Here is a 23,879-nt window from a genome sequence, read left to right as displayed (position 1 = left end):
AGCTTGGTCGCAAATTGGTCTTCCAAATGGACAATGACCCCAAGCATACTTCCAAAGTTGTGGCAAAATGGCTTAAGGACAACAAAGTCAAGGTATTGGAGTGGCAAACACAAAGCCCTGACCTCAATCCTATAGAAAATGTGTGGGCAGAACTGAAAAAGTGTGTGCGAGCAAGGAGGCCTACAAACCTGACTCAGTTACACCAGCTCAGTCAGGAGGAATGGGCCAAAATTCACCCAATTTATTGTGGGAAGCTTGTGGAAGGCTACCCGAAACGTTTGACCCAAGTTAAACAATTTAAAGGCAATGCTACCAAATACTAATTGAGTGTATGTAAACTTCTGACTCACTGGGAATGTGATGAAAAAAATAAAATCTGAAATAAATCATTCTCTCTACTATTATTCTGACATTTCACATTCTTAAAATAAAGTGGTGAACCTAACTGACCTAAGACAGGGAATTGATTAAATGTCAGGAATTGTGAAAAACTGAGTTTAAATGTATTTGGCTAAGGTGTATGTAATTTAAAAAAACATTTTTACTAATTTAGCAGACGCTCTTATCCAGAGCGACTTACAGTTAGTGAGTGCATACCTTTTTTTTTCTCAGAATGGTCCCCAGTGGGAAACGAACCCACAACCCTGGCGTTGCAAACGCCATGCTCTACCAGCTGAGCTACACGGGACTAATCTTCCGACTTCAACTGTATATACTGTATTCTATACTATCTATTGCATCTTAGACTATGCCACTCTGATAATGATAATGACATTGCTCATCCATACATTTATATATTCTTATTCCATTCCTTTACTTAGATTTGTGTGTATTAGGTTTTTGTTGTGGAACTGTTAGATATTACTTGCTTGATATTGCTGCACCGTCGGAACTAGAAGCACAAGCATTTTGCTACACTCACAATAACATCTGCTAACCATGTGTATGTGACCAATACATTTAATTTGATTTGATTAAATGCCACTCAGGTGGCTGACACTTCGTTAGCTCAGGGTGTACGATGGCAATGTGGCCTCACTATTAGAGGCCAAGGTAAGAGCCCAGCCCACGCAGTCAATAATGAGAATGTTGCTTGGGTTAGAAAACAGGGGTCTTCTGGTCTCTACAAACACCCTTGAAGCACAGACATCACTCCCCTACTTATTATCAACTCGTTATTCTGCGGTATCTATCGCCTTTCAATGTCCCCCTAGAACAGATGATTTTGTTGGCTGTGGGCTGTTTATTTAACGGTGTGTGTCTAAGTTCGGCTGGGACTCTGTATAAGTATCTGTCTCAGCCCTGATTCCTGAATGAAGAGTTGAGGCCACAATAAGTAACATTATCAAGGGACACATGGAGGTATGCTCGAGTGCACCACCATATTTGTGATGGAGGCCTCTGGATACAGAATTGATAGGCTCAGCAAAAACCTGCTGGATGTCCGCTCCAGTTAAAAGGATTTATGGTGTAAAAGCTCATACTGTAGTCATTAGGGATGAATGGAGAGGCAGCAACACTGGTTGGCGTACAGACATGGCTGTCCTCACTGCAGCAGTCGAAACACAATCTCAAAATGACATAGTTATTTTAGAAACAAGAGGGTGTGAGATGAGGGAAGCAGAGGGAAAAGGGAGGGAAGACATTTGTTTGTGAATGCAATCATTGCCAAGCAAAGTCAGAAAGTTTGTGGTATCATTTAGAGCTGCTTAATCTTGTGGTTGTCAATGATTCCAATACCCTTGCCTACACTTCTGCTGCACGTTACCACTCAGACCAGATTACTAACTGGTGGTGGTGAATTAGCTGCTTCTTTAAAGAATGTCCAGAGAAAACATTTTCCTCACTTGCTGTGTTGTTGTCAAACTGTTTCTAATTCTAATGCTCACTTGCCCCCATCACTTCCATTGATTGTTAGGTTGTGGTGGTTAAAGTTAGCTGAAGTTTGTAGTGGCTGTTCAAAGAAGACTGTACCATGTATTACAGTTTCTCCTGGCCCATAGACTACTTTCAGGGTGTGAAACCATCTAACATCAAGTTGTAAAATAGTGAACTACTCCTTTAAGGCAAGCTTTCCTCTTTTGACCTTGTGATGTGTCTGGCCTTTTCTGTGAAGGAAGGGTTCGCTAGGGTTTGCCCTCGCACTGTAGTTTATCAGAAACATAATTCAGCTAGGCATTGTTCCTGGTTTATATTGGAATAATGAGATCTGAACTGAGCAATATTTGCTTTTTTTGCATATTTTTGCAACATTTATTTAAATGTTAAAAGCTCATTGAATACTACCAAACTATGGGTTATTTGTTGCGTTTCAAACATTCCGTACACTTTTCACATCTCCATGTTTTACCCTGGTAACAGCCATTTAATCCTCTCTTGGAATAATGATTAAATGGGGTGAACACAGAACACATTTAAACTGACGGTTTGTGCTATCAGCGGTTCACATTGACACCCACCATTGTACTGTGAAGCAAAAGCCTTGACACCGGGTTACAAGTGGCTCTGACAGCTATCATAGATTCCCTATCATTAATTGTGATAATACAGTAACATGCAGCGAGACTGGGTACACATTCAACACTGCTGACCTTTCTCTTGAATAAATGAATACCTAATTAATAATTCATCATAATTATTTGTTGTATAATTTCCTGCCTTGTTTTCGGAGTAAAAGTAATACATATGCCACAACCATGCGTGACCTTCTCATGGAACAATGATGAATATTAATAGAGCACTATTTTAATGACAAACATTTCATGTTTAAAGTGGTCACAGTGCTGTATGTGATTTTAAATTATTTTAGTTATTTAGATTAACAACAAATATGTGATGTTCCTGTATTTCAGTCAAAACATTGTATTACTTGAGTGGTTATAGTATTTAATTTACAAGAAGAGGGATTAAACTCATCATGGTCCATGGTCCAGACTGAAGGCCTCAGTAGCTCTCCAGGACAAGTGTTGGACATCTCTGCTCTGTAGATATTCAACTTAATAAGTACTTACTGCCAGTTTCATTTGTTGTCAACTGCAACATGAAACAAACTTTTACAGCAAGGGTAGTAGTAACTGGTTTAAGGGAAGCGGGAGGATTTATACTGTTCTCTCTGTCCGTCTAATCGGTCTTCTTTAACTTCATGAAATAAATGTGAACATTGATTACTAAGACAACTTGCCAAAGAGAGGCAGTTGACTAATGAATGTAGCGGGTAGTGTTGATGGTATGACCATTTACAGATCATAAGGCAATCCATAGTAAGTTATTTATCATGTCAGATAAATAAAAGCACAACCAATCTTTCAAAACAACCATGATGAGAGATTGTTCGCTTTGCCAAGGGTCACTGAACTAAAACAATCCAATAGGCTGTATTGCTGGACAGAGCAAAGGTTATTGGCATTTTGTCATTAATATAACTTTTGTTTTACCATTGAATATTGTTATTTCGCTTTTCCTTAGGTAATACATCTGAAGAAATCAGTCACCCATGTTAACCTTTAGCCTTAGATTTGCATCACAAATTGTACAGTTCTCCAATAGTTTTGATATATGGCCGTGAAGACTCGCTCTTCTCTGTCCCCGTTTATAATGCAGTGGAAGTCTAATTGGTATTATGAGCATTATGATATTCCTCCACTGAAGTTCATTGGATTGAAGGTTAGGCATGGAGGTTAGGATCCAATAATCTGCTCTGAATATAAATCACATGTTGTTTGTTACCACCAGTTCTCTTGGGGACTCAGAGAGAAATCAGTGTAGGCTTCTCTCTTTTTCAAATAAATGGTTTGACTGGTCTTTTCCACAAGGCCTGGCTACTGGAGAATACCAAGGATATGCAAATCGGACTTGGCGTAGGTTCTCATCGTAAATTGAAATTTAGCACAGGTGCTGACATTTAAAGCAATGTACCATGACAATTGTTATAGAATTAATTCGCAAAATACTAAGCATATGTTTTGTTTCCATAGAATGCATGAATCATTTCTAATGAGCCTTATGTACAGTTGAAGTCGGAAGTCTACATACACCTTAGCCAAATACATTTAAACTCCGTTTTTCACAATTCCTGACATTTAATCCTAGTAAAAATTCCCTGTCTTAGGTCAGTTAGGATCACCACTTTATTTTAAGAATGTGAAATGTCAGAATAATAGTAGAGAGAATGATTTATTTAAGATTTTATTTCTTTCATCACATTCCCAGTGGGTCAGAAGTTTACATACACTCAATTAGTATTTGGTAGCATTGCCTTTACATTGTTTAACTTGGGTCAAACTTTTCGGGTAGCCTTCCACAAGCTTCCCACAGTAAGTTGGGTGAATTTTGGCCCATTCCTCCTGACAGAGCTGGTGTAACTGAGTCAGGTTTGTAGGCCTCCTTGCTCGCACACACTTTGTTAGTTCTGCCCACACATTTTCTATAGGATTGAGGTCAGGGCTTTGTGATGGCCACTCCAATACCTTGACTTTGTTGTCCTTAAGCCATTTTGGCACAACTTTGGAAGTATGCTTGGAGTCATTGTCGATTTGGAAGACCATTTGCGACCAAGCTTTAACTTCCTGACTGATGTCTTAAGATGTTGCTTCAATATATCCACATAATTTTCCTTCCTCATGATGCCATCTATTTTGTGAAGTGCACCAGTCCCTCCTGCAGCAAAGCACCCCCACAGCATGATGCTGCCACCCCCGTGCTTCACGGTTGGGATGGTGTTCTTCGGCTTGCAAGCGTCCCCTTTTTCCTCCAAACATAACGATGGTCATTATGGGCAAACAGTTCTATTTTTGTTTCATCAGACCAGAGGACATTTCTCCAAAGAGTACGATCTTTGTCCCCATGTGCAGTTGCAAACCGTAGTCTGGCTTTTTAATGGCAGTTTTGGAGCAGTGGCTTCTTCCTTGCTGAGCGGCCTTTCAGGTTATGTCGATATAGGACTAGTTTTACTGTGGATATAGATACTTTGTACCTGTTTCCTCCAGCATCTTCACAAGGTCATTTGCTGTTGTTGTTCTGGGATTGATTTGCACTTTTCGCACCAAAGTACGTTCATCTCTAGGAGACAGAACGCGTTTCCTTCCTGAGCGGTATGATGGCTACGTGGTCCCATGGTGTTATACTTGCGTACTATTGTTTGTACAGATGAACGTGGTACCTTCAGGCGTTTGGAAATTGCTCCCAAGGATGAACCAGATTTGTGGAGGTCTAGAGGTCTACATTTTTCCCCCCCGAGTTCTTGGCTGATTTCTTTACATTTTCCCATGATGTCAAGCAAAGAGGCACTGAGATTGAAGGTAGGCCTTGAAATACATCCACAGGTGCACCTCCAATTGACTCATATTATGTCAATTAGCCTATCAGAAGCTTCTAAAGCCATGACATCATTTTCTGGAATTTTCCAAGCTGTTTAAAGGCACAGTCAACTTAGTGTGTGTAAACTTCTGACCCACTGGGATTGTGATACAGTGAATTATAAGTGAAATAATCTGTCTGTAAACAATTGTTGGAAACATTACTTGTGTCATGCACAAAGTAGATGTCCTAACCGACTTGCCAAAACTATAGTTTGTTAACAAGACATTTGTGGAGTGGTTGAAAAACAAGTTTTAATGATTCCAACTTAAGTGTATTTAAACTTCCGACTTCAACTGTATTACTGAGTACCACGCTCCATATTTTCAAGCATGGTGATGGCTGCATCACGCTATGTGTATGCTTGTAATCGTTAAAGACTGGGGACTTTTTCAGGATAAAATATATGAAATGGAGCTAAGCACAGGCTTAGCAGACTGAACCAGAAAACCTGGTTCAGTCTGCTTTCCACCAGACACTGGGAGATGAATTCACCTTTCTGCAGGACAGTAAAATAAAACACAGGGCGAAATCTACACTGGAGTTGCTTACCAAGAAGACCGTGAACGTTCCTGAGTGGCTGAGTTACAGTTTTGACTTAAATCGACAGCAAAACCTGAAAATGGTTATCTAGCAATGATCAACAACCAATTTGACAGAGCTTGAAGAATTTTGAAAATAATAATGGGTAAATGTTGCCCAATCCAGGTGTGGAAAGCTCTCAGAGACTTACCCAGAAAAACTCACAGCTGTAATTGCTGGCAAAGGTGTTTCTACAAAGTATTGACTCAGGGGTGTGAATACTTATGTAAATGAGATTTCTGTATTTCATTTTTTATAAATGTGCAAACATTTACTGGGTATTGATTAACATATATTCAATCCATTTTAAAGTCATGCTATAACACAACAAAATGTGGAATAAGTCAATGGGTATGAATACTTTCTGATGGCACTGTAGTTCAAATATAAAGGTATAAACTCACTGAAAAGTCCAATCTACGATTGGTATATCCATTTCTAAATTATATATACACTCATTGATTCTTGAAGAATATAACTTATAAATAAATGCTTCATGAGTTTTTCTTTCTTTCTTTCTTTCTTTAGGGGGTAGATCAGCTTCAATATTGCAGATAGATTGTAACTTCCATCAATGTAATTGTCTGCATAACTTCCAATCCCCCATATGTTTTTTTTCTCGCAAATATATATATATATATATACACACACACACACACATACACATATATATATACACACATATCCTTTAAAAAAATATATTTCCCTTCATTACTTTCCAACCCCACCACCCCTTCCCTAATTTGAGTAAACTAGTGAACAACAATGCTTAGGCCTCTACTTCCAGCTTATACATACTCTATATATTTTATGGACACAGTCAATTTTACAATAATTCTATTTTGTTTGTTTTTACTCCTGAACTTCCTCTACCCTCAACCTCTCCGATCATTTTCATGATGTCCATCCGGTTTGCTTCTATGAGCTTAGCTCAACTATCGTACCTCATCAGAACCCAAAATGTAAGCTTGTTTTACTCCGTTGTTTATAAACAATGAATTTGTAAACAATTACTGTAACTCAAAACATGGTTAAAATGAGGTTAGTCCAGGGCTTGTACTTATTGAAGAAGTACAGACATTTAGTCCCATGTTGAAGTGCAGCAAACATGTTTACTATTGAATCTACAGTGAGGAACAGTGTAGGGGAGTCCAAAGCCCTATACTACAAATGAGGTTTGAGTAGTAAGCAAAGTTACTTTGGTCAATTCTGAGTTCATACGAATGTGGTTCACCTTTTAGCCAGATACATTTCTATGGCAACAAATCCTTCAGAACTAACCTGCTCTGGGCTAACTCCTTTTATCCTGAATGAAATGTCTGAGCTGCAGGTTGAGGACCAACAAAATCAGATTCCCTCCCTCTCGCAAAGATTGCATCATCATCCCCCTCATTTGAGGAAGACGACTCAGTAAATATTTTATTAATCAACGTTTATTTTTTGTGTTAAAACATAGTAATGTTAAAATACCTATCACATTACACATTTAGTAATGCCAGAATGCATTTTAAACTTCACGCACTGTATAACTTCTGTATGACTTAATAAAAAATGTTTCGATAGAGGTGGGAAAAATGGTCTTGTACATTAATAAGCATAACAAAGACGTCATTAACGATACGTAGTAAAAGAAAGACGGCACTTCTACTAGCCTATTTCACACCATAGCCTGCTGAATTTGCAAGATCATTTTTATTTAATTTTGATTTCGGCATAAGTGAAAATGTGGCACTAACTCGCCCATAGATTGATGTTTTAGCATTGTCTCAATGAAGAGTTCGGCATTCAACTAGTCGTGCGAAATGCACTTGCAGTTACAAGCCTGCTAGAGTTAGCATCAGGCGGACGAGCAATATCCACCGTCGTAGTACGGATGAAGCCTAAGCTGGAGTGTGAAGCTAACTGAAACTGGCTAGCTTCATAAAAGCCTGAGTAGACCTAGCTTGCTTCGTATTATACCACTGATTGTCTAGTGGGCCTGGTGTGATTATCCCCAGAGACCAATCAGAGGTCAGTGCACCCAGGTCAAGAGCTTAGGACCCCAGATGCCTAGGAAATAGCGGTGGATAGATTCTGGAGCGCAAGGGAGTTTTTGGGCGGGATGTAAGATGGTTTTGTACAACTTCTTAATTCAACACTGACACAGTTGCCTCTGCCACAGTTAGATATAAGTTATGAGAAGCTATATTAAAGGAAACTATTTGAAGGCATTTCTGCAATCCCTCTTCAATCCACTATCTCAAGGAATATGTTACCATGCACAATGTGTCTACTGTCAATGAGTATTCCAGCGCAGAATAACAGAGGAACAATCTTCAACAGTTTACTTCTATTGGTGTGCCAATCTCCAGAGATAAAAGTATATTATGAGAGTATAGCCTCACTGGGAGCTATACTCTTTAGATAGTGTTTCCCAACTACGGTCCTCAAGTACCCCCAACAGTACATATTTTTGTTTTGGCCCCAGACAAGCACACCTGATTCTACATCAAGCTCTTGACAAGTTGAATCAGGGCTGCGTTCAGTAGATTTTTACATTCTGGAATGTTCAATTGAACGGAAACTGAACTGTACTAAACGACCAGTTGAAAAACGGGGAAGGGTTGGGTTGTGGATTGGGGAATACTGTCAGCATGGCCACTTCCTTTTAAACACATCACTCATTGCTTCAAGCCACACCCCGCCACACCCACCAGATGGGAGGAAACATAGTTCAGTACAAACGTGTAATTTAGTACAAACCGTTCCGCAATGTAGCAAACGTTCAAGCGAACTGAACACACCTCAGGTGTCTTTGTCCGGGGCTACAACAAAAATGTGTGCCGTTGGGGGTACTCGAGGACCGCTCAAAGAAGTCAGTTATTTTATCAAGGTCCTGGGGACTCACAGGCTGTTGTTCCATTCCAGTGCTAACTTACTTGATTGAAATACTCAAGGGCATGGTGATTAGTTTAATCAGATGTGCTAGTATTGGTCTGGAACAAAAGCCTGCACATCATGTGGGTCCCCAGCAACAGTATTGAAGAACACTGCTAACCTATATTGTATAAGAAAGCCCAAGGTCATACTTTATCAGACTTCATACAAAAGCCACATCCTCACACGATAGTAGCATCAGTCAGACATCACTCGATGAATATCGCTTGATTGTGCTTCACAATAGAATGGACACAATAGAACACTGTAAAAATATGCTGGAATGCTTAATACTCATCCTCTCCTCTCTCTGTTTTCTCTCTTTTCCTCACAGATGTACTGTGGATAGCAAGGTATCGCGGGTGGCTTGGCTCAACCGCACCACCATTCTCTACGCAGGGGCTGACAAGTGGTCTCTGGACCCTCGCGTGGTCCGAATGGACAACACACCCGTGACAGAGTACAGCATAAAGATCCTGAATGTGAATGTACACGACGAGGGGCCCTACGTGTGCTCCATCCTCACAAGCAACAAACCCAAATCATCCAAAGTGCATCTCATCGTTCAAGGTACTGCACTTCTTCTTCTCTCAGATTCTGTCCGTTTTTCATAGTTCTCCTGTGGTTTGTGATGAGAGTTTTGTCAATTTTCCATCTAGACGCATAGGGCTGAATAGATATCACTGTCTTTGCTTGGTAGTCTGACTGACTTTAGTGTTGAGTTTACAGATGCTATATTTCAAACTCGGGACTGTGATTGTTTTGACTTAACCGGTGGGGAGGCATGAGAGATGAAGAGAAGAAAAGCTTCGCCGGGATGATCTAATTATCTGAAACTCACCAAACGTGACTCCCTGAGATGAAATTGGGATTTAATCTAGGTTTAATTTCAAATCGTTGATAGATATTGATTTGGGGACCCAGCAAGTTGGAAAATACCGTGGCCCCGTTTCAGTGCAAGGGCTTGCTAAATCAGCTGTCGATACCTGGAATTTGTTATCATTTATAGTGAACTCAATTTTCCTCACGCTCAGTTTCCAAAAACAATTAGCACCACTGCCCTTTGTCGGCTTTAGAGGTACAGATCATGTAGACACACTCATTTGACGTTTAATTAAAACTGAACAAGATTAACGAAGGACGAGACAGTTTTTTATCATGTAAGATCTTGCATTTAGAAAGGGACTAACGCCACAACAAATAACAGTATGCATGCAATCATAAAACAATTGATAACGGCTGAACTAGACATCATTTGGCAATGGCTATGTCTTGCGCAACAGAGTCCCCAAGGGTTCTTTATTGTCCTATTTGAAAATGCAACTTTTTGTTAAGAAAACAATATATATTATCTGTTATTCATTAACCTAATTACATGGAAAATACAAAATAATTGCCAGTTATTTATTTAGAAAATATTAGATGTTGCTTAATTAGCAGCGGCTTTAAGATTTTAAAAAGAGTTCAGTCTGAACACAGAACACATTACTGTACTTAAATCGTTATTCTGAACTGGAATTAACAGATAATTGGTGGGGATTTCGGCTACACTGTATAATTACTCTTCATAATATGTCATTAATTTATGATATGCTGCTGCTACTCTGTTCTTTATTTTACTCGTATTATTATCTATCCTGATGCCTAGTCACTTTACCCTGCCTTCATGTGCATATCTACCTCAAATACCTCATACCCCTGCACATTGATCTGGTACTGGTACTCCTTCTATATAGCTCCATTCTTGTATATTTTATTCCTTGTGTTTTTTTTTTACTCTGCATCATTGAGAAAGGCTCATAAGCATTTAAGTCTACACCTGTTGTATTCAGTGACAAATTTGATTTGATTTATTGTGGTTTAGAAGTGGAAACTTTTGGCACAAATTTATTTTTTCGCACTTCACTATTAGATTGTAAAGGTGTTTGGTCTAGAATAAAGAAAAATAACCCTCACACAAGAAATCAGATACAAAAAAGAAAGAACAATACTGTATGTATTCTGATGGCAGCCTCTCCTTTACAATTTATCTGTCCTAAACGTGACCCTCTAACATACTGCACAACTCTTAAGTTGGTGTGTACAACATGCCTGAACTTGTCGGGGTGCTTTTATTGTTAGATCCAAAGAGACTTCTCCTGGAGAGCAGCACTCTGAGAATTGCTGTGTGAGAGTGAAGGTGACTCATGGGTGCGAGGCCCTTGGTTCACGGAAACCAACACAGCACAGCAGCCCTCCACCGCACCTCAGCTTTTAATATTTCATGCTGTGTTTAGCCATGAAATGTTTCACAAAAAAATGATATCACATTTCTCTCCTGCAAGCTCAAAACGGCACCGCACTGCCTTCTCTGCCATCCTGCCTATTTATACAACACAGGGAAGAGGTAGGAGTAGGATTGTTCTGGTCTCTACAGTAAAACACGTTTTTCTACAAATGGGTGTTTCAACCAGCTTTTAAACCACTGTGTGTCGGAAAATACTATTTTGGATTATGCTCTGCATGGATATTGCTGTAATGTCAAAACTATTTTGGTTTAAAATGACGCCAACTGGAAAACCATATCTTTGCAAAAACTGCATGCACTTCCAAAACATCCATCTGTGATATTGATTAGATGTAATTCAATAGGGGACAAGTAAGCAACAGCTTTTCGGCATCTTAAAAGCAGGGTTAGTTAGCTAGTTGAAGAAAGTCGGTTGGAATCGGCTCTTTGGCTGGTAATTGTGACGTATATTCCATGCAAAGGTATATCTGTTCAAAGTGTTTTTAAGTATGATGTAGTGTGTTGATTAATACGACATGGAAGTATGTTAAAAATGACCACCAAGCATATCCAAAATGTAAGAAAACCCAATTAACTCTTACTAACAACCTCCTAAGTGCTGCAAACCAGAATGAAAGTGTGCTTCTAGATGTTTCAGAAATGTGAAAATGAGTTCAGTTTTCATTCACGGCATGAGCAAATGTAGTCTAATTAATTATATTAAGAAAAACCTCTACAAATGATGGAGGGCTATACATCAACATGGTCTATTTCACTCAAAAGCCAAAAGTCCATCATCTCCAAGGCTTTAACTCCCTTAGTTAATTTAACACTCCAGCCTTAAATCAAATCAAATTGTATTTGTCAAATTCTTCGTAAACAACAGGTGTAGACTAACAGTGAAATGCTTACTTATGGGTCCTTTTCCAACAATGCAGATTTAAAGATAAAGATTACAAATTAAAATAGAAATAGTGACACAAGGAATAAATCCACAGTGAATAACCAATAACGAGTAAAAACAACATGGCTATATACAGGGAGTCCTAGTACCTAGTCGATGTACAGGGGTATGATGTAATTTAGGTAGCTATGTAAATATACTGTAGGTAGGGGTAAAGTGACTAGGGAACAGGGATAGATAATAGACTGAGCTGTAGCAGCAGCGTAAGTGGAGCAGTAGCAGCAGTGTGTGTGTGTGTGACGTCAGTATGTATGGGTGCACATGTTATATGTGTGTGGGCGTATGTAGTGTGTGTGTGTTGGGGTGTCAGTGTAAGTATGCAGGTAGTCCGGGTAGCCATCTGTTGGTTCCAGACTTGGTGCACTGGTACTGCTTGATGTTTGATAGCAGAGAGAACAGTCTTTGGCTTGAGTGGCTGGAGTCTGACAGTTTTTTGGGCCTTCCTCTGACACCGCATTGTATAGAGGTCCTGGATGGCAGGGAGCTCGGCCCCAGTGATGTACCACACATTTCTTGAGGATCTGAGGGCCCATGACAAATCTTTTCAGCCTCCTAAGGGGGAAGAGGCGCTGTTGTGCCCTCTTCACAACTGTGTGGGTGTGTGTGGACCATGTGGATACCGAGGAACTTGAAGCTCTCGACCCGCTCCATTACAGCCCCATCAATGTGGATGGGGGCGTGCTCGCCCCTCCGTTTCCTGTAGTCCACGATCATCACCTTTGTCTTGCTGACTTTGAGTAATTTCACCTCAAAAAGCAAAAGAAAGAGGATTGACTCCCACCATCTCAGATTGTTCTGAAATGGTTTCTGTAGTTAGAAACAGCATTCCTGAAACATTATTTTGTTGAAACATTATTTGATCTCTGAGAAATTAAGCTAATTGATTGCACCCAAATTGGCCATTTTAATTTATAGGACTCATATAATCTTCAATAAATATAGTACCTAACATCCGATTTGGACAATCATTCTTCCTAACAATGAGTAAGACATGAGGAATCCAATAAATTATCATCAGCCACCCAAAGACACTCACACCCCACACCATTTCCACCCCAACTACTGGCTTGACCATACAATTGACCACACAATTTATTTTCATCATGAGCAAAAGCAATTGGTTTTCTACCCAAAGTTGCAAAGAAAATGTTGTGATCCATTTAATAAAGATAAAGAGACCAGCAAAATGGATATAAGGGTGTGGTGGGAATAGCAGGAACAGCAGCATCTAGTAGGCAAAGCTTGGTACTTTCACACTAATTTATGGTAAAGAATGCAAGCGACTTCAGTTGCTAATTTCTCTAAACAGGGGAATAAAACAACCCCAGATTAACAGGCAATACATTACAAAGGTTGAATAAGCAATACTCCAAGCAGCAGCTTCATACTACTTGTCAGACATAGAGAGCTGATACTGTATGCTGGTTGTTGGGGTGGGATTGGTGTGTGGGGTCTGTGGGTGGCTATTGATCATTTTATTGGATTCCTCATGTCTTACTCATTGTTAGGAAGAATGATGGTCCAAATCAAATGTTATGTACTATATTTATTGAAGATTATATGAATACTATGAATTAAAATGGACAATTTGGGTGCAATCAATTAGCTTATGATCAAATTATATAAAAAAAAAAAAAGTTGTTTCAGGAATGCTAATCTTATCTGTTTCTAAATACAGAAACAATTTCAGAACAATCTGAAATGGTGGTTGACATGGCTTGCTGAAATTACATGGAATGACCCTTGAGGGAGAGGTTGTTGTCTTGGCACCACACTGCCAAGACTCTGACCTCCTCCCTATAGGCTGTCTCATCGTTGTCGGTGATCAGGCCTACCACTGTCGCGTCGTCAGCAAACTTGATGATGGTGTTGGAGTTGTGGGTGGCGACGCAGTCATGGGTAAACAGGTAGTACAGAAGGGGACTAAGCACACACCTGAGGGGCCCCAGAGTTTATGGTCAGCGTGGCGGATGTGTTGTTGCCTACCCTCACCACCAGGGGATGGCCCGTCAGGAAGTCCAGGACACAGTTGCAGAGGGAGGTGTTCAGTCCCAGGGTCCTGAGCTTGGAGGGGACTATGGTGTTGAACGCTGAGCTGTAGTCAATAAACAGCATTCTTACAAAGGTATTCCTTTTGTCCAGGTGGGTGAGGGCTGTGTGGCGCGCAATAGAGATTGCGTCATCTGTGGATCTGTTAAAGCGATATGCAAATTGGAATGGGTCCAGGGTGTCTGGGATGATGGTGTTGATGTCAGCTATGACCAGCCTTTCAAAGCATTTCATGGCTATAGATGTGAGTGCTACGGGTCGGTAGTCATTTAGGCAGGTTACTTTGGCATTCTTGGGCATAGGGACTATGGTGGTCTGCTTGAAACAAGTTGGTATTACAGACCAGGTCAGGGAGAGGTTGAAAATGTCATTGAAGACACTTGCCAGCTGGTCAGTGCATGCTCTGAGTACGCGTCCTGGTATTCGGTCTGGACCCACAGCCTTGGGAATGTTAACCTGTTTAAAGGTCTTACTCACATCAGCTAAGGAGAGCAAGATCACACAGTCGTCCGGAACAGCTGGTGCTGTCATGCATGGTCCAGTGTTGCTTGCCTCGAAGCGAGCATAGAAGGCATTCAGCTCGTCTGGTAGGCTCGCATTGCTGGGCAGCTCGCGGCTGGGTTTCCCTTTGTAATCAAATCAAATCAAATTGTATTTGTCACATACACGTGTTTAGAAGATGTTATTGCGGGTGTAGCGAAATGCTTGTGCTTCTATCTCCGACAGTGCAGTAATATCTAACAAGTAATATCTAACAATTTCACAACATATACCCAATACACACAAATCTAAGTAACGAATGGAATTAAGAATATATACATATCAACAAGCAATGACAGAGGGGCATGGACTAAGATACAGTAGAATAGTATAGAATACGGTATATACATATGAGATGAGTAATGCAAGATATGTAAACATTATTAAAGTGGCCAGTGATTTCTAGTCTATGTCTATAGGCAGCAGCCTCTAATGTGCTAGTGATGGCTATTTAACAGTCTGATGGCCTTGAGATAGAAGCTATGATAGTTTGCAAGTCCTGCCACATCAGTTGAGCATCAGAGCCAGCGTAGTAGGATTAGTAGTAATGAAAACTGTAGTCAGCCAACCAAGTAGGAACGCAGTTTTATGGCAGGAGAGAGAAAGATCGGGAAGTACTGCTCTAGTGGTCCTTCTGGCCCCCGCAGGCCCTCCCCACTACCACCGCCACTCTAATGGAGATCCATGTTAACCTGCACAGAGGGAAGGCCTCCAGTCCAGAGGCAAACGTCAATCAGCCAAGTGACCTTGTCCACTGAAACCACCAGGAATAAGGCACCTGCTTCCATGGTGACTGTACGGAGAAGCTAAACTTGAGCAAACCACATTCAGGACACACTACCAAAAGGAATATGTTATCTAAAGTAAAGCTCTTTGCTGCATACTTTATTCAGTTTACTTCCAGTACTAGAGTTAATGGAAGTGGAAAGGAGCTGGAATGTGAGGAGTGGAAAAGAGCTCAACCGCTACCCCTATAAATATGAGTGCATTCTGATTCTCAGATTGGTTAAACTCATGGTAATAGCAGCTAGAAAATGAGACCGAGTTGTGGTGCAGAGAGGGGCCAGGTGTGTTTGGCTATGTTTAACTCCCTTTTGGTACCATGGGATGTACTGCCCTCACACCAGTGCAGACAGTGACTCAGAAGTAAAAGGAGTGAGTGCGAGGGAATAAGGTTTGCTGACCATATCCTCAATACAGTGCCCATGGGAATCATTTAGAAGGGGTCACACATCTAATGGATCACACCAGCATAGCTTCCTCTAACACACTGGAATATCTGTCATTTTTGCTTTTTCAAGCATCTATGCTACGAGAGAAAGGCATATTTACACCACATCTCAAAATCTACTTGACATCGCAATCCATTAGGGGTGTACGGGAACATCGGTTTGGTCCACGCTGTGAACCCGAATTAATACATAAAAAAATATATATTTACAAAATAAAAACACTAGACATAGAGGCTATGCCTACGCTGCGTTGTAGGCTTATGCCTCTTGAGTAAATCTGAGAAGAAATACAATTTCTGCCTATTCCGTTAAAACAACTAGAGCCTACAGTATGCGCGCACGTTGCAATAAAAATAAAAATGAATTAACGCATTTCAAACTGTCCTTTTGTAAGACGCAGCCGGGAACTAGTTCTGTACGATGGTGAGTGGTGGGGTTGATAAACCAGAATTAGAGGATCCTGCATCATCTTTTAACTCCAGTTTGGGAACATTTGGGCTCCTCAGTAGATTACAGCGGCGATGGACAGAGAGTTGTGGATAAAACGTTGACAGTATGTCGCCACGCTCAACAGGAATAGCCTATGCAACTGCCAACACCTCAAATATGTTGACATCACCCCAGTATACCGGAGCAAGACCAAAACACAAAGAAACAACAGTCTCTAAAATGGAAACGAACGTTAGGGAACTAAAAAAGGAGAACAACCTTCTGAGAGAAGCCTTACTAGACATCCGAACTAGATCGATGAGGGAAAATCTAGTACTTACGGGTATTCAGGAAAAGGAGAGAGAAATAACAGAGAATATTATGAAGGACTTCCTGCATACAGCGCTACAAATCCCACTCGAGGCTGTCGATAAAATTCAACTCGAACGTGTACACCGTTTCGGAAAAAGAGGATAGAAATATGAGCGCCCAATCGTTGCCAAATTTGCTTTTTTTTAAAGATAAAGCTATGGTGAAAAGCCTAGGAAAAATACTTGCTGGCACGAAAATAGGCATGAATGATCAGTTCCCGAGGGAGATTGTAGAAAGGCGCAAAGTTCTGTATCCAATCTTCAAGGAAAACAGATTAAAAGGGAAACGTGTTGCACTCGTGGTGGATAAACTATATATTGACAACCAAATGTTCAGAGACACAAAGACTACTCCATGGCTATTCTAAAAGTTGTAATAGAGGAGTCGAATATTGGAGCACCTGATACTAGCAATGATAGGGATTGTAATATTAAATAACATTTATAGTAAGTATAGTACTTTATAAAAGGATAAAACAACATAACAAGCAGAATAATACATCTTTAAATACAAATAATTAGAACATGGCTTTTTTGGCGGGAGGTTGTTGTTTTGGCGGATGGTTGTTGTGGTTGGTCCTGTGTTCTCTCTGGCGTCCTTTCCCCCTTGTGGCAGATGTGGATGCGGGTGCGTTTGCACGCTCGGCCCATTTCTTCCGCAGTCAACCATGTGGTGTGCATTTTTGTATTTGAAAAGGTGCGGCGTTAAGTGAGTGAGAGGGGAAATGGTTGCATATCCCAGAGCCGACCGGGGGTCTATGAGCAGGGGTAGTGAGAGAGAGCTTTCAATTTTGTGTAGATGAGGGATATACATTTTTAAATATAGTATACATCTAATCAAATTTTTCATTGTCCTATCATGATGGAAAGATCCCTAACCCTATAACCTGGACACCCACCTGAGCGACCCATACACCAAAGAGAAGTTCCCATCTCTTTTATGGACCTGCTGTGAGTATGCAGCCTAAACAGAGAAATAAATGCGGTCAGAGACCTACTTGAGCAGCACCGCACCCTCTAGATTCTGGGCCTGCCTGGCAGGGTTGGTCCTACAAAGCCAGAGCCCCCTGATGGGAGAGCATAATATACAAGGAAATTCTCAAAGCTGCTAATGAGAACCTTGACGACCTTTTATCTAGCCGGTGGGGATTCCGGTGGGGATTCCGGTGGGGTACGCCCACCCAGGTAGTGGCAGTGCTGGCAACACTGGCTGCAGTAACCCATGGGGAGGGGGTCACACTCGGACAATCAGAGAGGGGGTTTATCATTGTGGCCCAGGTGGCACAAAATAATCAAAGGTCTGACCGCACGGAGATGCTTGGGAAAATGGTTACAACAGGGGATCAGAGTGTTTGTGTCTCAGGTGAAGAGGGTGGATCTGATCTCCATCACCTAGGACTTGACATAGATTAAGTAGATTAATCAAATCTCACATTGTTATCAATTTCTGCTCAATCTGCATGCTTTCTCAATCAGCTTTAACTGTATGTGCACTCGTAAATCAGGTTATTTCTCGAGTTGGGCTCTGGGATATAACAGCCGTTGAGTATCTGATTTTATGGTGGATTGTGGAGGAGGGGGGTTGAGTGTGTTGGAGTATGTGAGTATGTGCGTGTGTGCTTGTCTGGCATCTGTTGTGGGGGGGTGGGGATGTTGGGGGGGAGGGGGGGAGGGGGGGGGGGGGGTATGGGATTGACCACGGGAATTATTTGCTAGGATAATAATTGCTTGTCAATGAATTAAATGTAATACAATGGCAATCCGGGTTATATGTTAGAATCCTACACGTGACCTGCCGACATTATTACGCATATTAATTGATAATGATGGGAAATAGGATATGCATACATTTTTTAAAATAGTTATATAGATATAGATATATAGAGAGAGAGGTGAAAGCATTGGAAATGCTTTTGGCGGTTAATCTGCTTCTGTTTTGTGGGTGGCACTGTGTGCTGTTTTCGATGGATGGGTCCTGGCCTCTCGGGGCCTTAGGGATCCGGAGGGACGTGGGTGGGATGCTGATCACTGGGATAACAGCTCAACTTGGGATGGGGAGGGGCTTTAGCGGGGGAATTAGTGGAGAACAATTGAAGGGTTACTCCGTAGCAATGCAAATATCACGGTACAGCTATATGGACACTCAATCATTACGGTATTTTTTATTGGTAAATTTACAAACATATACAGTGGGGAAAAAAAGTATTTAGTCAGCCACCAATTGTGCAAGTTCTCCCACTTAAAAAGATGAGAGAGGCCTGTAATTTTCATCATAGGTACACGTCAACTATGACAGACAAAATGAGAAAAAATAATCCAGAAAATCACATTGTAGGATTTTTTATGAATTTATTTGCAAATTATGGTGGAAAATAAGTATTTGGTCACCTACAAACAAGCAAGATTTCTGGCTCTCACAGACCTGTAATTTCTTCTTTAAGAGGCTCCTCTGTCCTCCACTCGTTACCTATATTAATGGCACCTGTTTGAACTTGTTATCAGTATAAAAGACACCTGTCCACAACCTCAAACAGTCACACTCCAAACTCCACTATGGCCAAGACCAAAGAGCTGTCAAAGGACACCAGAAACAAAATTGTAGACCTGCACCAGGCTGGGAAGACTGAATCTACAATAGGTAAGCAGCTTGGTTTGAAGAAATCAACTGTGGGAGCAATTATTAGGAAATGGAAGACATACAAGACCACTGATAATTTCCCTCGATCTGGGGCTCAACGCAAGATCTCACCCCGTGGGGTCAAAATGATCACAAGAACGGTGAGCAAAAATCCCAGAACCACACGGGGGGACCTAGTGAATGACCTGCAGAGAGCTGGGACCAAAGTAACAAAGCCTACCATCAGTAACACACTACGCCGCCAGGGACTCAAATCCTGCAGTGCCAGACGTGTCCCCCTGCTTAAGCCAGTACATGTCCAGGCCCGTCTGAAGTTTGCTAGAGTGCACTTGGATGATCCAGAAGAGGATTGGGAGAATGTCATATGGTCAGATGAAACCAAAATATAACTTTTTGGTAAAAACTCAACTCGTCGTGTTTGGAGGACAAAGAATGCTGAGTTGCATCCAAAGAACACCATACCTACTGTGAAGCATGGGGGTGGAAACATCATGCTTTGGGGCTGTTTTTCTGCAAAGGGACCAGGACGACTGATCCGTGTAAAAGAAAGAATGAATGGGGCCATGTATCGTGAGATTTTGAGTGAAAACCTCCTTCCATCAGCAAGGGCATTGAAGATGAAACATGGCTGGGTCTTTCAGCTTGACAATGATCCCAAACACACCGCCCGGGCAACGAAGGAGTGGCTTCGTAAGAAGCATTTCAAGGTCCTGGAGTGGCCTAGCCAGTCTCCAGATCTCAACCCCATAGAAAATCTTTGGAGGGAGTTGAAAGTCCGTGTTGCCCAGCGACAGCCCCAAAACATCACTGCTCTAGAGGAGATCTGCATGGAGGAATGGGCCAAAATACCAGCAACAGTGTGTGAAAACCTTGTGAAGACTTACAGAAAACGTTTGACCTGTGTCATTGCCAACAAAGGGTATATAACAAAGTATTGAGAAACTTTTGTTATTGACCAAATACTTATTTTCCACCATAATTTGCAAATAAATTCATAAAAAATCCTACAATGTGATTTTCTGGATTATTTTTTCTCATTTTGTCTGTCATAGTTGACGTGTACCTATGATGAAAATTACAGGCCTCTCTCATCTTTTTAAGTGGGAGAACTTGCACAATTGGTGGCTGACTAAATACTTTTTTTCCCCACTGTATAATGATAAATAGACTTGAAACTTGTATCTCATTATGATGTATGGTGAAATAAGTATAGCCAGTTATAATTGCAATGGCTTAGCTGATAATAACAAAAGAAGAACAATATTTACATGGCTCAAAGAGAAGGAATATAATATCTATTGTATACAGGAAACTCATTCAACAATTCGAGATGAAGTAGCGTGGAAAAAATAATGGGGGGGGGGGGGGGGGATATACTTCTCCCATGGGGAAAGAAATTCCAAAAGGGGTGATGATATTAATTAATAGTAATTTCGATCCGAATGTGCAAATTGTCAAAATAGATACGCAAGGTAGATGGATTATTTTAAATATGTTATTGGACCATAAACATATATGGCTCATTAACCTTTACGGACCAAATAATGATGATCCACAATTCTTTGACAATATATATAATAAATTATCAACCCTGCAAGCAATTCAAGACGATATTATTATGGTGGGGGATTATAATACTGTTTTAAATAGCTCAATGGACCGTAAAGGAAATCACACCACAAACAATCACCCACATGCTCTTAAGGAAATTGTGAATGTCATGGATACATTAGAACTAGTAGATATATGGAGGCTTAAATATACTGATCTAGTGAGATATACATGGCAGAGACTGAATCAAGCTAGTCGTCTTGACTTCTTTCTTATCTCATTCTCGTTGGCACCAAAAGTTTAAAAAGTGTTGATAGGGGACAGAATGCGGTCGGACCATCATATAATAGGCATATACATTACTCTTACTGAATTTCCACGTGGGCGAGGATATTGGAAATTTAATCAAAGCCTATTGGATGATAATTTATTTATAAATAGAACAAAGGAATTTATAACTGACTTTTTCCAACATAACATAGGTACAGCGAATCCCCTTATTGTATGGGACACCTTTAAATGTGCCTTTAGAGGCCATGCAATTCAATACTCATCTCGAAAACAAAAGCAATTTAGGTCAAAAGAGTTTATACTAAGAAAGGAAATAGAAAGTCTAACAGAACAGATAGATGGCAATAAAAACTGTAACATAGAGGCTCAGAATAAATTAGAGGAAAAACAAAAAGAAATGGAGAAACTTATTCAAGAAAGATCAAGTGTAATATATTATAAAAATAAAGCAAACTGGATGGAATATGGGGAAAAATGCACAAAATTCTTTTTTAAACTTCAACATAGGAATGCTACCAAAAAGAACTTAATGAAACTGGTTACAATTGACGGAGTCACCCATAATTCACCAAATTATATTTTGAAGGAAGAAACAAAGTACTTTAAGCATATGTTTTATTTTCAGTCGCCTCCATCTCCTCTAACTGAAGCTAATTGTAGAGATTTTTTTCTATTGATAATGTCAAATTAACAGCCACACAGAAAGACTCATGTGAAGGTGAAATTACAGAGGAGGAACTTCTGGATGCAATTAAAGACTTTAAGTCTGGGACAACTCCAGGGTTGGATGGCATACCAGTCGAGGTATACCAAACCTTTTTTGTTATACTCCGGGGACCGTTATTAGCATGTTTTAACCACTCCTATGTAAATGGTAGATTATCTGACACTCAAGAAGAAGGTCTGATCTCATTATTACTGAAACAGGATACAAGTGGAAAATATAAAGATCCAGTCCATTTACAAAATTGGAGGCCCCTTACACTTCAGTGTTGTGATGCAAAAATCCTAGCAAAATGTATAGCGCATAGAATTAAAAAGGTATTGTCGGATATTATTCATTCTAATCAGACAGGTTTTTTACATGGAAGATACATTGGAGATAATATAAGGCAAGTATTGGAAACAATAGAACACTATGGAAAAGATGGGAAACCAGGCCTGCTATTCATAGCAGACTTCGAAAAGGCATTTGATAAAGTTCGACTGGGGTTTATATATAAATGCCTGGAGCATTTCAATTTTGGAGAATCTCTTATAAAATGGGTCAAATTCATGTATAATAACCCTAGGTGTAAAATAGTAAATAATGGCTATTTCTCAGAAAGTTTTAAACTGTCAAGAGGAGTGAAACAAGGTTGTCCACTATCGGCATATCTATTTATTGTGGCCATCGAGATGTTAGCTATTAAAATCAGATCCAATAATAATATCAGAGGATTAGAAATCCAGGGCTTAAAAACAAAGGTGTCATTTTACGCTGATGATTCATGTTTTCTTTTAAATCCACAACTAGAATCCCTCCACAGCCTCATAGAGGATCTAGATACATTTTCTAACCTCTCTGGATTACAACCAAATTATGACAAATGTACAAATTTTACATGACCATGTAGTTTACCAATAAAATGGTCTGATGGTGATGTGGATATACTCGGAATACATATCCCAAAGGAAATAAATGATCTCACTTCAATACATTTTAATAGAAAGTTAGCAAAAATAGATAAGATCTTAATACCTGTCAATTTGTGGAAAAATCACCCTGATTAACTCTTTAGTATTATCCCAGTTTACCTATTTGCTTATGGTCTTGCCTACGCCTAGCGAACAGTTTTTTAAATTATATGAGAAAAAAATATTCAATTTTATTTGGAACGGCAAGCCAGACAAAATTAAAAGGGCATATTTATATAATGAATATAAATTCGGAGGACAGAAATTATTAAATATTAAAGCATTAGACCTATCACTAAAAGCTTCAGTCATACAAAAGTTATACTTAAATCCGAACTGGTTCTCAAGCAAATTAGTAAGATTGTCTCACCCAATGTTCAAGAAAGGCCTTTTTACCTTTATTCAGATTACAACAACTCATTTGCAGTTATTTGAAAAGGAAATCATCTCCCAAATATCACTATTTCTAAAACAAGCCATAGAAAGTTGGTTGCAATTTCAATTTAATCCTCCAGAAACGACAGAACAAATAATGCAACAAATATTGTGGTTAAATTCAAATATACTAATTGACAAAAAACCTTTATTTTTTGACAGAATGTTTAAAAAAGGTATAATCTTCGTAAATGATATCATCGGTAGGACTGGTGGAGTTATGTCGCACATGCAGCTAACAAAAACATATGGAAATGTCTGCTCTACCCAAAATTACAACCAAATAATTGCAGCCTTACCGCAAAAGTGGAAGAGGAAAGTGGAAGGGGGAGAAAGTAAGGAACTTGTCTGTCGGCCTTGCAATAAAGAACATAATTGGTTAAGGAAAACTGTGATAAATAAAAAAGTATATCAGTTTCACTTAAGGACCAAAGGATTGACAGCCGTCCCATATAGATTGCAAAATAGTTGGGAAGAGATCTTTGACGTACCGATGCCATGGCATAGTGTTTATGAACTGACACGCAAAACAACACCGGATTCAAAAATTAGAATCTTTCAATTTAAATTATTATATAAAATT

General features: G+C 40.0%; 1 protein-coding gene across 1 annotated transcript in view; it reads left to right on the top strand.

The window, feature by feature from the left end:
- Positions 1-23,879, top strand: part of LOC311142860 (opioid-binding protein/cell adhesion molecule-like) — a gene marked incomplete at both ends in the record, with an annotated part of 201,114 nt that overhangs the window by 83,863 nt on the left and 93,372 nt on the right. Inside the window, one exon of the mRNA XM_084178558.1 lies at positions 9,188-9,423. Within this exon, the coding sequence (XP_084034684.1) occupies positions 9,188-9,423 (236 nt within the window). The remainder of the gene's footprint in view (positions 1-9,187; positions 9,424-23,879) is intronic.

Source organism: Coregonus lavaretus (genome assembly GCF_964263955.1).
Source record: "Coregonus lavaretus genome assembly, chromosome: 15".
In the NCBI taxonomy this organism is placed as follows: domain Eukaryota; kingdom Metazoa; phylum Chordata; class Actinopteri; order Salmoniformes; family Salmonidae; genus Coregonus; species Coregonus lavaretus.
The sequence above is the reverse complement of the archived record's forward strand: the minus strand, read 5'-3'. Positions and strand labels throughout refer to the sequence as shown.